We start from the raw sequence: 16,395 nt of genomic DNA, 5'->3' as shown, positions 1-16,395 counted from the left end.
AATCAAAATGACAGCTGATATTTTCTGCTGCAGTAAAGTAGGAGCTACAGCGTGCTTGTATGGCCTCTGTGCGTCTAAACTACGCGCTCGTCCAACTCCTGCATGTCAGGAGTTTTCTTCTTTTAATCTTAAACAACCAGTTTTACAACCCGTCACAGTGGATTAAAGATAGTGACAAGAGTGACGGTCAATTTCACCAAGGCAAGCCCTTTTATTTAGAACGGTTTTTAACAGCATAATGTTAAAAGTTGTAGAATGAAAGGATTATGCAATGTTTAAGAACCTATTAGACATTTGCAAGGAAAGCCTTTATTAAAGTTTCTGATTTGTTGAAAGTGGTGATTTGGTAAGTAGTGGAGGCCGTCCTGCTCCATTAACATAAATATTATTACATGGGATGGTTATAAAAAAAAGTCAGTCTTATGGTTGTATGTCTTGGAATAAATTTGTATCAGCTGTTGTATCATAACTAATATTCTGCACTTTGTTTACACCACTAAAATGAGTTTTTTTCATTGATGCATTCTGCTTAACTCATGATAGTCAATAGTAAGTAATAAACATTCCATTTATATACAGATACTTATCTATATACTTTATATTTTATATTGTTCTTACTTATATGCTTTATAAAACCTTACATTGTGCTTCCCAGAGAACTGTTGGAATCTCTGTTCATTGAATAAGAGAATCACATGGTGTACATAATTTAATTTTATTCGTACAGAAAGGGGGGGAGAGACCTTTTCTCCTGACAGATTTTAGATACCAGAATTTTACAGCATTATCAAAAAACTTTATAACAACTTAGCCTATATTGTTGTTTGCAAAATATAAAGCTAAGGTATAATTGAACTGTGCAAAGGTAGATACATAGGTCACAGTTTGATTTTTCTCTAAAATCCTTATAGAGCTCGAGCACGTGATTTGTAGAAAGTGCGATTTCCTTTTTTGTTAATTATAGAATTTGTCCCGTATTTTCTGTTTGGACCTGTTCATAAGGCGCACAAAGTAATTGGAGGAAAAAGGAAGCAAAATGAACATTAACAATTAATCCTGCTTGTCTCCTGCAATAACCTCATTTGTCATTTACTTTGTCACCTATTACATAGGTTAATTTACAGAATTAACAGAATGTGAATGAGGGAACATCCTGTAGCTAAGTTACGTAAAAGGAATAAAAATGGGGAAAAAAGGCTGATTTAATGAACGACTTATGTGTCATTGGGAGACTACTTCAGCCTCGTTCTGCCGAAGATCTGTTTGATCAAACTAGGGACATTTACAAATGTCGACCTGTTTTGATGAAAACTCCTTCCAGACAATTCTGTTTACTTCATTGTGGCCAGCGGCCCTGCCAGATGAGTCTTGTTTTTCAGAGCCTTGCCTGCAGGTCAAGCACCGAATGTACAGCGCTGACCAGGCAGCTGCTTATTGCCTGCATACTGTAATTCTCCAAACACAGTTGTACTGGCACATTTCAGAAGTCTGCGTAAAGGGAGCTTGGTGAGTGTCATTAGGAAAGTGCTTGTTTCTTTTGATTTAAGTGTCCACCATTTGTGATTTGGATTCTTAAACAAAAACCTTGCAAACTGGATTGATTTCCCACTCTTCCTTATTGAGACAAAAGTTGCATTAACTTTATATAAACCATAGGGATGGGAGAGCGCCGTGGGGTTGGAGTAAATATTTCCCTTCCCAGGGGTTTACTGTCGGAATTTAGGTAAGGTGGTGTAATTTGGAAAGCTTTTGGAAACAGGAGATTAAAAAATGCCTTATTAGTTCCAAGCATTGAAAGGGAGTTCAATATTCACACAGAGCTCTTTGTTAATAGGTTATTTGGTATAGTAGATTATCATTCCTTCTCAATGTCAAAGTGCTAGGAAAAATGAAAGTCAGGACATGCCCAGGTCTCCAGCGGTCCATTACTGCAACGCTTCATTATCTCCTGTGTGGGCTGTGCGTTATGATAGTGTGAGTGGGAGGAATTTCACTGCATTCCGGCCACATTCCTGAGCAAGGCACTGGGCTGGAAACTCAGTGAAAGGCAAAGTCTTTTGGGAAAAAGCCACGTGCTGCTTGGAACTGTGTGACCTTCAGTGTAGCAACAGGTTGTTTGTGTTGGTAATTGTGTGTGCTTGCTTAGTGTTGGCGTGATTAGAAAACCGCTGAGAGGCATTTGGCTAGTTAAGAGTGAAATTATATTTTGGCATAAGGATTTGTCAGTTTTGGCCAGTTGGATGATAAAAAATTGGTTTTTTTTTCTTGCACTCGAATGTCTGGCTAAAAGACGACAGAACAAGGTTGAAATCTGTACCTTTCAAATGTTTAATTAAATTGAACAAGCGTGGTGGATGTGGTTGAGCCTTCACTGATTACACTTGGTATAATCCCACACTTCCTGGAAAGTTAATGTAGAGTTATGTGAATAAGAGCACCATAACTGAACACATCATTTTGGGCAGAGAAAACAGTACTTTTAGCTGCAGAGTGAGTACATCTGGTTTTGACCACAGTTTAATATGAAAATGATTATTGTAGCCACTAAAAGTCTTCCCAGCTCATTTTGAAGTACCTGGGGTCTAATCTAAGAAGATTTGAAGTATCCTGCCTGCTTTCCTCTTCATTATAGTGTTAATATATGTATATATGTATTTTGGGATAATTGTACATCTGTGCATTTGCTTAAAAGTACATATGCATGATTTGTTTGTATAATTTAAATATATATTTAATTAAAAGAGCCAAAAATGTTCAAAGCCGTGAATGAATAAATATGAATATATTTGTTGGAAACATAGAAATATGGAAGTTGGTATAGATTATACTGTTTCCTGAACGTCGTGCTTTAATAATGATTTGACAAGACATTGAAAATTGAAAGAGAAAGGATTAGGCTTTACTCGTACAAGATAAGCCCACAATGTAGGGCACTGAGTTTTAGCCAATACTAAAATAAGAAGTTATTAGTAGTAACACTAGTTTCTAATTACACTGGTCAATCCCAAAATAAGGATACTGTATGTTGACCTTTAATATGACAGAGAAATAAGTGAGTCAAATTCCTGTGTGTCAGTATTGACCAGTTCACTTGGGGGATTGCAAACCCAACAGAAACCACAAAACATTCCTGACGACTTCAACAAGTTTGAAGTTAGTATTTCAGGGCAAATAATAATATAGAGACTGTACTTGGAGGGTTTATAATTCCTTCCAGGTTTTCTATTAGAATTAACTATACAATGGAACTCTTGCATGCTCCAGAATGCAGTTTCAAAGTCGTGTATTGAAGTCTCTTTTTGCTGTTAAGTGTTCTCATTACACATTGTTTATGTATAATATGTGAATGTATGTAGAATACAAAAGGGCTGAACTATAGGCTATAGGAAAGCATTTGGACAATCCTCCATTTTTGCTAAGAGTATCACTGATATCATTTAATAAATGAAGACCTGAAGTAATATTCAATATTTTGCAGTTGTATGCTCCTGCTAGTCAGTAAAGGTAACATTCATTTGAAATGATCATTTTAAATGTAAAAAATAGAGCAGCATTAGTTTAAACATTTGTATCCTTTTATGTCTGTAGGGTTACTGTGTATTGAGATAGTCTTCTGTACTTCAGTAGAAAGGACTGTTAGATTTTTCATTTGGATAAAGATTTAGTTTTTTTCAGTTAGTTATAATTTATTGTAGTACAGAGAAATGGATGTCATACTGCATCTTGTTAAATACTGGTTACAGGGTACCCAGCATAGAGTAAATGCTATAGTTTGCACTCTTAACAAATCAAGCAATTTCAGTTCTTGTGTGCAGTTCTCTTTGCAGTAGTTGTATACCTCCACTATTACATTGAGGTAGTGTATTTATTCTTAGTGTTCTTATGTAAGTTACAGTTTAATGTAACCTGTTGTCTGCTTCCAGTTTTTTTGTAATATGGGATGCTACATAACACAGTGTAGAGATAAATGGTGAATGCTAAAATTGGAGTGAAATAATTAGTGGAGTACCACAGCTTTTTGTATTTGGACCATGGCTCTTCCCAGTTTATATCAGGGGTCTAGGTGCTGAACTAGTAAATCACTGATTACTGATATAAGCTAAAGTAGGAGGATTAGCAAACTGCACTGAAAATTGTAGAAAACATAAAGGATAATACAAATCAAACACTTGCCAGGTGACATTGTGATTTCAGGCAAGTGTAGGTATTAAAAAGTGTTAGGATTCATAGAATCAATTGATTTAAATAATGTTTTCAACTGTTGAAATTGCACAATGGACTGGTAAGATCTCGTTAAGTAAATTGTACCCTTGAACAGAGGACAGTATGAGGGGATCTGATTCACGTAGTGAAATTTTACCTTGTGAACTTCTTCAGATTGAACAGTGAACCGTGAACCAAAGGAAGTGAAAATGATGCAACAGTGCTATTAAACATGAAATCGGGAGGCACTATTGTGGTTATTGTGAAAAACACAGGTCAGCCATGTTGCTGAAGTCAATACCATCACTTCTTTCAGGAAGTTGCTGGATGAGGTCCCTGCATCACTTAACTACAAAGCAATGAAACAAGTAAGGGCTGAGTTTGTTGGGCTTCTCATTTATAACCCCTCTTTATGGCCTTGTTCTTATATAACTGGAAAAGATAAGCTGTTTTTTGTGTATGCAGTCAGGAGATATGAAACAGTTCTTTCAGTGGTTAATTTGACTCTATTCACAGAACACAAATGTGCTATAGAGTTACTATTAACATTTTAAAGACAATATCCATCAATATGATTGTTGATGTAAGCTGAGTAGTACATGAAACAAGTAATCGATTCTCAAATTAAGTACAAAGTCATGTAATTTTCTCCATGTCACTGACTGAAACCTCATGTTGTCAAAATCTTTTTCTAATTCTTTTCCTAATAAAGTGTAGTAACCTCCTTAAAAAGGCTTGAATGCTCATGCAGTTCTCTGACCATTCACTGCTTTCAAAGGCATCACATAAGATCCGCATGATTCAAGTAGGCATTAAAGTGTTATTTTGAGATAGTTTTCTTTTTCTCAGTGTTATTTAGTAACTTGACGCACTTCAGTGAAATTCATTCGTTCTGAGACTGAGCCCGTATCCTCACGGGTTGAACACTATGAAATCTGGAGTCTCACGACAGTGCCTGCTGTCGATTTGTTCACAGAGGTGCGATGCAATCTCCCCATAAAGCCTGGTTTTCATCGGGTCATGAATGCTGAAGTGAGAACTGAAGCCCATTGTGGAAGCAGTTGAGCTTGAAAACACCTCTAAGTTCATCACGTGTTGCATCTAGATTGCTAGGAGATACTGCTATGTGGCTTCACATTAAACGTTTTGCGCCATTATTGCATCGTAAGGTTGCCTTTCCTCAGTGACGGTTTTCAAGCAACCCCTTCAAAAAAACTATGGAAATCCAATAAATGACTCATGTTTGAGAAATAGCTTGAGGGTCTGGAGGATCTAAATACAAAAACCTTGATTTAAAACATGGGAATACTCCATTATTCCAAGTTTCTCCAGTTTTATTGTGAAATTCCAAACCATGCATTAATTGTAGTTCCAAGTGAATCGCAGCTTAATACACTAACTGCAGATCAGAGGACGCTTCAGGCTCACTACAGGCCTTATGAAGGGCATGCAAAAGTAACTCAGAAATGCACTGCACAGCCTTAGGGAGCGCAATGTGTGTATGGTGTCAACTGTAGTAGCAGTAACTACTGCTGTTAATACTTTAACTCCTTTTAAGTTAGGTTTTTGTTCCTGTAGTCCTCTGTACCTTGACAAAGTGAAAACCAAAATATGTGCGACCATCATTAACTGCCAGACTTCCTGTGATCTTGTTGCAAGCAGCTATAAACTTGAAATTCTTTCTTTGCAGGGTTTTGCTTGAAGAAGCACAATAGCTTCTTTGAACAGCTAAAGTTGCTTTGAGCTTAGTGTTAAAACACCAAGGTCATGAAGCATTTGAAGTCCTGCATTGTAAGTCAGCGTACAATCCATGGTCGGCCAGTGAGCGTTTCATAATTTTAGTATCCATTCCTGCAGGGATTGTTTCATACCATAGTATTCGTCTAGGTTACTATGTACATTTATACACAGTACACCAGTACTTTTTTAGAAAGTCTTGATATTGCATAAAATGTTTTTCCAGGCTTTTTTAAATATTAAGATGGGAAGGAATTAATGCATAATGTGAATCTGTATTTCAGACTAATAGCTTTGTTTCAATTTCTCCACAAACCATATATTGTGAACAGGCAGTTGATGTGATCCAAACTTCCACTTTACACAGAGAGCATATCTTGAGGTTCAGCCAACTACTTAATTTACTTTATATCTGAAGAGTGGGGTGTATTGACATACATTACTTTGTGATGGGCTGTGGTATCTCAAGCACCATTTACAGATTACTTTTGTGAAGATTTCTTTTTCTTAGAACTTTCTTTGCAACAACAAGACTTGCTGCAGATATACAGGCTCTGTTGAATAAACAGGAAGGCTGCAATTGCATCTTCATTTCCTGTCAAAACTGAGGTTTTAATTTTAGACTCACAGATGTTTAAGCACATTAAAAAAGGAAGCTACTGATGGCTCAATTCAGACGTATTTCACAGCATGTAGATATGAATTGTAAGTAGTTTATTAGGGAAGTACTGTACAGTCTCGAAGAATTAGGTTTAGTGTTTGGAAGTCTTTTCATGTTATTTCTTATCATTTGGATTAAGTGCTGCTCCTTGTTGTCGGTTCTTGTATTTCCACTGAGAAATTGCTTGCCAGTGAAAGCAAATTCCTTCAAGTATCTAGTTTCACTTGACAAACACATGGAAAAGTAAAAATTCTCCAGTTACCTAATGCGGAAGATAACATTCACAATCTCTTCCTTCAGTTCAGACTGCATTCCACCTTTTCAGTCTGGTGATATGACAGCAAACACGATCTTCCTCCTTTGACAGACAACACTATGATATTAATGACAAAACTGAAAACTGTTCAGCTTTACCTCATAAAATAAAGGCATTTTGCAGTAAAGTAGTAATATGCTGATGTTAAGTAACTTCATGAAGATCAGAATGTTGGTTTAGGCCTGTGAGAACTGCAGTGCAGCTAGGTGAAGAAAATGGCACTCATGTTTTTTTTTGCTTGGGCCTATATTTCTGTATTGGGAATAATAATTTAGCACACTAATGGCTTGCTGTCTCATTGCTCTGGTAATGTGCTTTCAGTGTTTATGATGCACTCTAGCAGGCTCATAAACCTGTAGGTCCATAGGCTCTTACAGAAATGCCAACAGGGCAAGCTTTTTAATGCAATTTATCACTGCTGTTCAGCAAGGTTATGGTGCGTGAATGATGGTATGGAAATTCTTAAGCAGCTAGCCCCGACTTTCAAAATCCGGTCATTTTTGTTTGCCCACTCCAACATTGTGAACTTTGAAGCAACTTAAACAATACTTTTTCTGCTTTTCCATATTCCATCACATCTAAATGTTTAACATAAATCCCGTTCACTAATAATTGCAGCTGCATTTTCTTCTCATTCGTCATACCTTCCTAACTGCATTGCAGTTTCTCATTGTTTAGCTTGATTTCTTTTCCCGTTTGGAAGTATGAAGAATACTATTGAAAGCGTACAGTCCTTTTTACACGTGTCCCCCATTTCCCTGTTTCGTGGAAGTTGGAGACAGATTTTTACTTTAGCAACTAATCGGTCTGGCCGATTCTGAATGGGTGACCCGTTGTTTATGGGGACTGGACCTTTCCATGAGATGGGGTACATGATGGTTATTGTACAGTAGGTCTTGGTCTTTTAAGAACATGGCAGACTGGTGTTGCTTGCAGTTTTCTGATGCAATACGGCTGTAATCAGTTTGTACAGTCTAAACTGAAGCCAAGCAGTCACGGCTGTAACTAGACTCCTCGACTGGTCATCAGATGCTTTGCATTAGGGTAGATTTTAGACCTGTCAGGGCAGATGTTCTCAACCTCACGTCTTGTAATTTGTTCTACTTGTTTTTGTTTGAAAGCAAAACAGGGAAAATTGGTCCTTTGCTGTATCCCTCTCTCTTTTTCTTTCACTCTTCCAACAGCCAAAGCTGACGCACGTCGAGGCAGAAAAAGTATTTTTATTCCCCTTGTAGTGTTGCCCTTTTTTTCTCCACTGACAGTAATTAAACTGTGTTTTAAGTGGCATCACCGTTTACTTTTCCATCCTGACACGACAGTTGTATCTTTACTGCCTGCGTGTGTTAGTTTGACGCTGTGTCCCCCACATGTAGAGGCTCTGTCCGCTCAATCCCACCAGGATTTGGAGAAGAGGCATCTTTTTTAAGGGGACCTGTGGTCCATGAGAGAGGATGTGAGAAGAGAGACCTGGAAGTTTGAGTTTCGGTTTACGTGGCCGAATTGTATTCTTAGCCAGCAGGGGCTTCTGTGTCCCACCTGCACGAGCTGCACAAAGAGCCTTTGTTGTGGGATTGCAGGGAACTGGGGTGGCTGTCATGTGAGAGGCAAGGGCCCAGCCTCTGCTGCCTTTTATTCGAAGTCAGTCAAGACTGCGAGCTTTAGTTTATTGTTCCCGGGTCCAAGTCCAGGAAGATTTGCGTCTTTAATGTTTCATACACTCATGAAGGGTGAATGAAGGATTAAGGGGTTTTGCTTTAGGGGGAACTGAAAGCAGTGCTCATTGAAGGTCCTCGACAAACACAGTCTTATTAATTTTAGTTTGAAGTGGAAGTCTTCGGCTGTCCTGTCTTGCTTGGTTTTTGTGGAGTTCTGTTACGGCTTACTGCCAAGTGAAAAACCAGTGTGTACGTGCTTAGTGATAAGATACCTTTTTTACTGATACCTATCCTTCCTTTTTTTTTTGCTTTTTTGTGTGTATCTGGTGTTTAATTGTCCACTTGTCATAATCCAGTAGTATCTGAATCACACACCATGCTTTTTGTCAAGCTTCTTGAAATAATTAGGTTGTGGACTATATCAAAATAGTCAGTTTTTAAACAGGATTTGTTGCATTAAAGTAAAAACACTGTGCATTGCAGGCACCCATCTTACAGTGTGCTGGTAGTTTCATGAACTTTTCATATTTCCTGGTTAAAAAGCCCTGGACACCTGCTCAATATTATTCTGCATTTAACAGGAAGCCACCATTTCCTTTTCTATATGGTGTTTCCTTTGACAGTATTTCAAAAAAGAAGAAGTGTTTTGGCTGTGCTGTAAATTAAAAAGAACTTAAGCAGAGGCTATTCTAACACTGCCCTAAAATGTCTCTTTTACCAATGACTCTCTGTTATTGCTCGCGTTGTTCTTTACATAATGTTGATTCCACCTCCGTTTACAGTGGTATGGACTTTATTTGGTGAGTTCTTATTTTCTTTTCAACTTCGATGGGATCAGTCTCCTAGAGTTTTAGCCTCCCTCTGTTTTTGTTTTTAAATTATCTAAGAGGACCATGACAAGGACAGTGTTTTTATTACCGTACTCTAGAAAGAATTTTCCTGGGTGAGATCTCAGTGTGTGTTAAGTAAACTGTGTATTTCCTAAGGTATATATTTGTTAGGGCATTGTGAAGGTTTTATGAAGTTTAGTCCAAACAGCTGCTTTGGAATGAGGTAGTGATTAACAAGTGGATATTTTTTACACAAATAAATATCGTAATATTCTTTCATAATAAAGTGCACAATGAGGATAACTTCACATGGAAGTAAAGCAAGTATTTCATAATATTAAAATAAACTTGATATTATCATGTTTTGGCCATAACAGGAAAAGTCAAATAAAAGATAATTAGCACACTTAGCTGTCACTCATAATTACGAATCAGTTATCGAGTGATGTTCAGAAACTGCTTGAATATTAAAGTCGGCAGTATTAAACAGTCTACACCCATTCATGGTTGAGGCACCTGGCAAATTCCATACACTTCCAAAGAAAATACCAGCAGCAAAACAGTTTTTATTCACTATTCTCCCAAAGTAATACAATCTGTCATGAAACGAGCTCACTTAATGCCTGTCAGCCACACTTCGGCTCGTGACTTGTCTCTGCAACCTCTCAAGTGGTAAATGACCATTGAGACGCTGATTGACTACAACTCTTATGCCCATTAGACAACGATCTTAAAAATAATGGTACTTTTTTGCAGAGAAGCTAGGGCGATCTGTTTTTTTTTCTGTGAACTTTGTGCAAAATGGCACACTTCCTTAATCTCCTGTTTGCTGCACTGGGTGATCGAGACATCTTCTCCATGGGATGCCAAGGTATCGAAAGGGGAAACCTGGCAGTTTACCTAATGAATGCCAGAAGCTGGAGGCACAGTGTACCAGGGATATGCTGTTTGCAGGATTAAAAGAAAAAAGGGCCAGAATGCTGTGTAATTATGCTTTGTTGAATTTAATTTGTAACTAGAGGAGTTGTGAATTAATTACGTTTTAGGTTCTCAGCTGCTATTTCTAAATGTTTTGGCTTTACTAGGATCCTGATGCAGAACCTTGGTTTTGCTCAATACAGATCTGTAGGAATGAATCACAATGTTCTGAGTGTTCAAGGGCTGTCTTTTACCACTTTCCGTCGACCATATGTGTTCAAGCAAGATGCTTGAGATAAGAGGTGCTCAGTGTTGTAGTCTTAGTCCTTGCCATTTACCAGTGGTCTCTTTTTTACTAAAGCTGAAATGAAACGTGCAGGAGAACACTTTTATCGCTGAGCTCTTTGTAATAATTCAGTAGCCACCAACAAAAGCTCAGATAAAGCTCTTAGAATATCAGATCATTTAGAATGTCAGAGCACAGACTGCAGTGCACTTTACCATTTCAATTTTTTTACCATTGTGTAACTCTTTGCAATATAGAAATTCCTTGTATGAGTGCCAGTACACATCATTTTTAAAAGTTGCTGAATTACATATTTTTGAGCTTCTGTGTGATGTTGAATGTTCCTGTAAATGGTAGTCAACGCTGGACAGATGATGCAAGCAGTATCTGGGATTTAGTGGACATATTTGTTTGTCCTGCAAGGGCTGCTTTTATTAAGAAAATGAAAATGTAGAGCACAATGCTGACCGCACATTAATATGATGTACAGTAACTCTAACATGTTCAGACTGCTGTTATCTGTCGTAACATCCTTTTGCAAGAGTGCTTGTTCCAGGAAAATTCAAAAAAAGTACTGAGTTATCAGTTTTTTTAAGTGTACAAAACCTGAGCATACTTTTTTTTTTACTTTTCATGTGGTAACAGTAGCACACTACAGTAGTCAGTAATTAGTTCTAAATTGAGTAATGTTGGTGACTTGCTTTTCTACATTTGCAGTCAATACATTCATGATATCTTTTCTTCTCACAAGTTATTTAAAAAAAATGTGCCTCACAAGATTCCTGTAGAAAAAGGGACATTCTTATATATCTTTTTAATAAGAGAAACATGCAAGTCTCTGTATCGGACATTTCCCAGTCTGATACATACTCAGGGGTCTATTTACAAAAGTATGTGGGAAGACGTAACTCATGTGGGTAGCTGCGTCAGCATGCACAGGTGTATTTTCATCAGCCAAATGTGCTCTGTCTTTGCTGTACTTCAGATTGAAGGCTACTGACCATACAGAACCAATTTATGATTGAAACGCCTGCAGAATCTATGCAGATTTACCAAATCTTAGCAACTGTCACCCATCTTCACAGATAAACAAGTAAAAGGTTTATTCCATGCTGAAAAGAGAATAAAGGAAACAACATTTCGGCTGTGGGGCCTGTGGATCCTCCCTCCCAAAGAAGGCTCCATATGGGAAACGTTGTTTCCTTTCTTCTCTTTTCAGCATGGAATAAACCTTTTACTTGTTCATCTGTGAAGGTGGGTGACAGTTGCTAAGATTTGGTCAATCTGCATAGATTCTGTAGGCATTTAAATCATAAATTGGTTCTGTATGGTCAGTAACCTTCAATCTGAAGTACAGCAAAGACAGAGCACATTTGGCTGATGAAAATACATTAAACACAGCAGTCCATTTATTTGAAACATTTTTGGAGACAGAAAACATTCTGTATTTTGTTTGTTGTCAGTTGTGATCTCACTTAAACGTTATCCCCTTTGAAATAAAAGAAGAGTTATTTTTTCCTGCTTCCCAAAGAGGGGAAGGCAGTTGAGGGGGGTGTTTTTTTCTCACCTGCTGCATTTTCACAGCATTTTTCCTTTCCCTCTGGCAACAAACACCAACTTTAACAAGGTTTCCAGTCCATAAAGGCCTTTTTCTGTCCTTTCCCCAGTACCCAGCACAACTAAGTGAGCTGGTGGCTGTTAGCTTAGACTTTGACCTTGGAAGATGTTCAGCAATGTCATTCAAGTAAAATCCAGGCTGAATCTCAGGACCAATCTAAGAACCATGCTAATGATGGTGAACCACTAATTCTTTCGTTTGATTAAAATAGGGTGAGGTTTTGCAGTCCTGGAGCTGGAGGGCCAGTATGTCTGTAGGTTGTTAAGGTGTCTTCCAAGTAGCACCACCTGAAAAAGCTGTTAAAATGGTTCAGTTATTCCAGCAACCAGCTGGTTTAGCTCATTAAGAACTGAACTGGAATTGAAACATTGGTGCTCCAGTTCCAGTATTGAACACCCCCTGGTATAAAACACTCCACCACAGATCACCACTGAGGCTTAAAGACGCGCTCCAGCTGGCCTTTGTGTATCTCACTTCTTGTTAAAATCTGTGGCTAAACTCCAGTCATGCATCCCCATTTTGATGCATCAATAGCCATTAACCCTTTATCAGTCAAGCCCCTCGAGCTGTGAATTGTGTGGTCTTGACATTTCGCCTGTGAAGGTGCAGTAAATTAGCGATGCCAGTAGCCAAGCACATCTCCTCCTTCTCATTTGACCCTGTAATTACATGGTAGTCTACAGATTTGGCTTGTTACCGTGCAAAGGTGCACCTTTGTTGCCAATTGGAATGGAGCTCAGACCACAAATATAAATTTAGAAAAATAACCCAAAATACAAAAAGCGGCAGGGAAGCCAGACAACAGGATGGTTGAGGCCTTTTTTTGTGCCCTTGATTTTCTAGCTCGCGGGTCTAATTAGTCTTCTCTTTCCTCTCCTCTCCACAGCCGTGACATGGAGAATAAGGATACCCCCAGGGGCCTGCAGAAGATGGACGACCGCCCGGAAGAGCGGATGATCCGGGAGAAGCTGAAGGCCACGTGCATGCCGGCCTGGAAGCACGAGTGGCTGGAGAGGCGAAGCAGGAGAGGGCCAGTGGTGAGTGGAGGCGTGATGTGAATCGACCCCCCATATCCTCTCCCTCCTGTGCTCTCCTTGCACTGTTCTCCTTCATGTGGTTTCATGTTATTTTTGAGAAAAGATCGCTTCGGGACTTAGTCTCTTCAGGATTTAGTCTCTGAGCCTGTTGCAGGAAGTGATATCACACTCTTGAAAGCTAGATATAATTGATAGCAGGGAACCTGATCTTCTAGCACAGAGGGATTCGCTGCTGCCTGGTGACTCACGCTGTTTGGCTCTGAAGCGGGTTTGCCTGCAATCGTCTGTAATCGAATTCTGACGTGAGCAGAGCTACACTCAGCACATTAACGGCATTGCAGCTTCATATCTGCCAGTACAGCTGTTGCCAGTTCCTTTGGTTGCTGTATCATAACTTAATACCTGATGGTTTTCCGTTTGCGAACCATTTACACATCAGTGAGGACTTCCTACCATCTTAACTCATCGGGTTGCTTTTTCTAGCAGCCTTCTGTACAGGTTATTGGTGTAATAGGCAGGTTTTATAGACATTTAGTCAATAGGCTGTTTACCAGAGGAAAGCAGAATTGTAGGGAAAATGGACAGATTGTCCTCCTAAACAGAATCTGCCATCCATGCACGTGGGACTGTGGGATAGAGAAATTTAAAAGACAATAAGGGAGAATAAAAAGCAGCTGTGGGAGCGATAACCTGACAGTATGTGGAATTCCGTCCATTTGGAACAACATTTTTAAGCAGAAGGGACTTCTTTAAAAGGAAGAAATGTTTAGAGTGATGGTTTGGAAATATAATGGAGAAATCCTTTTCCATGTCTTCTGAGAATATGTGCTTAAAAGTAAATGCAATATGCCGGTCTTGAAAATAAATATTTTTGCTGTAAATCTGGTATATACTGTCACATACTGGTTTCTCAAAATGTTGGGCTTCCGAGTGATGAGAGCTATATCTTAATAATTTTCCTTATTCCTTTTAACTTTGGAAATACCAGACAGGAGCAAGATAATGTATTTGCAAGGGGGCATCTTTTTTCTCTTCATCCATCAATAAATATGGTCAGTTCAATTCAGAGAAGCATTGCCTTGATTTTTTTTTTCCTTAGGGTCAGACTGCTGAATTCCATGTGTATTCATTTACTTAGTTTGTCAAAGCAAATAAGAGGTTTGTTAGTTGCTTACTCAGAGACTGACTTCACACTTCAGTTAGACTGCTGTGCTCAAGGAGATGTGCAAAATTGTGCCGTCTTGTGACTATTAGTGCAGTGCCAAACTATTGTTGCTATGCATAAGCCTTTTGTTTTGTGTATATCCTGGCAACAAAAAACAGGAAATATATAAGTCTGACGCCAATATAGTGTTAAAATTCACATTTTGAATTTCACACTGTGAAAGGAGAACTGTGCAGAGCGCAACACATAGCACCTCTGCTCACCGCCACTTCAGGAGAACCCACAGCCTGTTCTTGCTCACAGGTCGTAAAACCCGTTCCGCTGAGGCCGGACGGCAGTGAGGCTGGCAAGCAGGGCTCAGACGTCCTGAGCGAGTCGCAGGCCGCCGCGTCCCTGCAGGCCAGGGGCAGACGAAGCCCCTCTCCCAGCTCCTCCTCCTCTTCCTCCTCCTGCAAGACCGGCTTCAAGTCGGAGTCTCCTGGCGTGCGGAGGAAGAGGGTGTCTCCAGTACCTGTAAGTCCCTCCACCCGCAGGCGGTCTGTTCATTTCCTCCCAGAGGTGCTTGTCAGTCAGGCAGCGGTGCAGATAGACATGATCTCCGAGTTCAAGTACAGTGGAGGTTCTGCATGTGGTTTTCTAAAGTTATCAATTGTTTTTGGGTTTTATTGTTTTTATTTTCCCGGAAAACTTAAAACACTGTAGTTTATATTGATGAAGTCCAAAGATATTTGCTAACTGTTTTAATTGAAAGTCGGCTGTCAATATTAAAGGTTCATCCACCCAATTAAATTTTTTTTCCCCAAAAATTTCAGCAGAAGAGGATATCATCTAGACATCTGGCAGCCTGTGGTTTAAATTTTTAATCATTGGGTCTTTTTTATAGTCAGGTTTATGCTTGTTAGACCTTATAACTTATTACTTAAAATATATTGTTGGTTTTTAAATATAGGTACAAATATTGCTTAGTGTGATAATATTTTCTTTTAATCTCAAGTTTATTTAACTATTTTCAACCATTAACGGAGCAGTGGACGCTAAGTAACTATGTGTTTGTGGATGAAAATGCAGCTTATGTTGTATTCTTCCTCTGGTCTCAGAGTTAATGACCTGATCTTAGTTTACTTTGAATAATTGGCGACTGAAACCAGCCGACATGATTTGCATCTTATCCGAGAAAGTAAACTGTGATCCTGATAGGCTTTCGTTATAGAGAAAAGCAATGTGCAATTATTGAAAATGGCATAATTACTGCCATGCCAAAAGTTTTCCCATAGCCGTTGCTTTTCTCTTAACATGCCCTGTTCTGTGTGCAGTTCCAGAGTGGGCGCGTCACCCCACCCAGGAGGGCTCCCTCTCCAGACGGCTTCTCTCCCTACAGTCCCGAGGAGACAACCCGCAGAGTCAACAAAGTCATGAGGGCACGACTGTACCTGCTGCAGCAGATCGGACCCAATTCCTTCCTCATTGGCGGAGACAGCCCTGACAACAAATACAGGGTGTTTATTGGTCCTCAGGTAAGATCAGCCATTACACTGGAGATATTAGGAAAGGAAGGGAATTGGAATCACATGATTATTTTAACTCCTCATCATCTGTTCTAAATGATCATAATGTGTTGCGTGATCATTTGTTGTAGGTGGAATGGGTTAAAACGTACATGCAGTCAGTGGCAGGTTAATCAGCAAGGAAACAAGCAAACAAAGACAATGTTTTTTTAAATCCTTGATAGCAAAACCGAATTCAAATTATTGTGAAAAACAGTGTAAGTAATTCAGCACTTCCCTGAAACATTTCCAAGTGGGTTTCATTAAAATCACATTTTCTTCACAAGAAAAAAAAAACAGCTGTCTACAGGAAGTTTCTGGAACAAGTTAAGTGACTGTGAAGCTGTCTTCCTGGATTCAGTAAAATGTAATCAGTCTGGGAGTCTGGTTTGGAGAGGAAGCCACAGTTGAGAGTGTAAAATCCT

At 39.0% G+C, this 16,395-nt stretch overlaps 1 protein-coding gene across 5 annotated transcripts in view; it reads left to right on the top strand.

Moving 5' to 3' along the window:
- Nucleotides 1–16,395, top strand: part of map3k1 (mitogen-activated protein kinase kinase kinase 1, E3 ubiquitin protein ligase) — a 58,006-nt gene that overhangs the window by 22,652 nt on the left and 18,959 nt on the right. For 3 of the 5 annotated variants that reach the window (XM_006627038.3, XM_015337801.2, XM_015337780.2), the window contains exons 2-4: nucleotides 13,111–13,261; nucleotides 14,730–14,939; nucleotides 15,740–15,940. In XM_006627038.3, coding sequence (XP_006627101.2) covers nucleotides 13,111–13,261; nucleotides 14,730–14,939; nucleotides 15,740–15,940 — 562 coding nt within the window. Of the gene's footprint in view, nucleotides 1–1,242; nucleotides 1,507–9,205; nucleotides 9,373–13,110; nucleotides 13,262–14,729; nucleotides 14,940–15,739; nucleotides 15,941–16,395 lie in introns of those variants that run through there. The other 2 variants (XM_015337768.2, XM_015337774.2) reach the window with 2 other exon arrangements.

The sequence above is a fragment of the Lepisosteus oculatus genome, chromosome 3 (assembly GCF_040954835.1).
Source record: "Lepisosteus oculatus isolate fLepOcu1 chromosome 3, fLepOcu1.hap2, whole genome shotgun sequence".
Classification (NCBI taxonomy): domain Eukaryota; kingdom Metazoa; phylum Chordata; class Actinopteri; order Semionotiformes; family Lepisosteidae; genus Lepisosteus; species Lepisosteus oculatus.
This window is presented reverse-complemented; position numbering and strand designations above follow the sequence as displayed.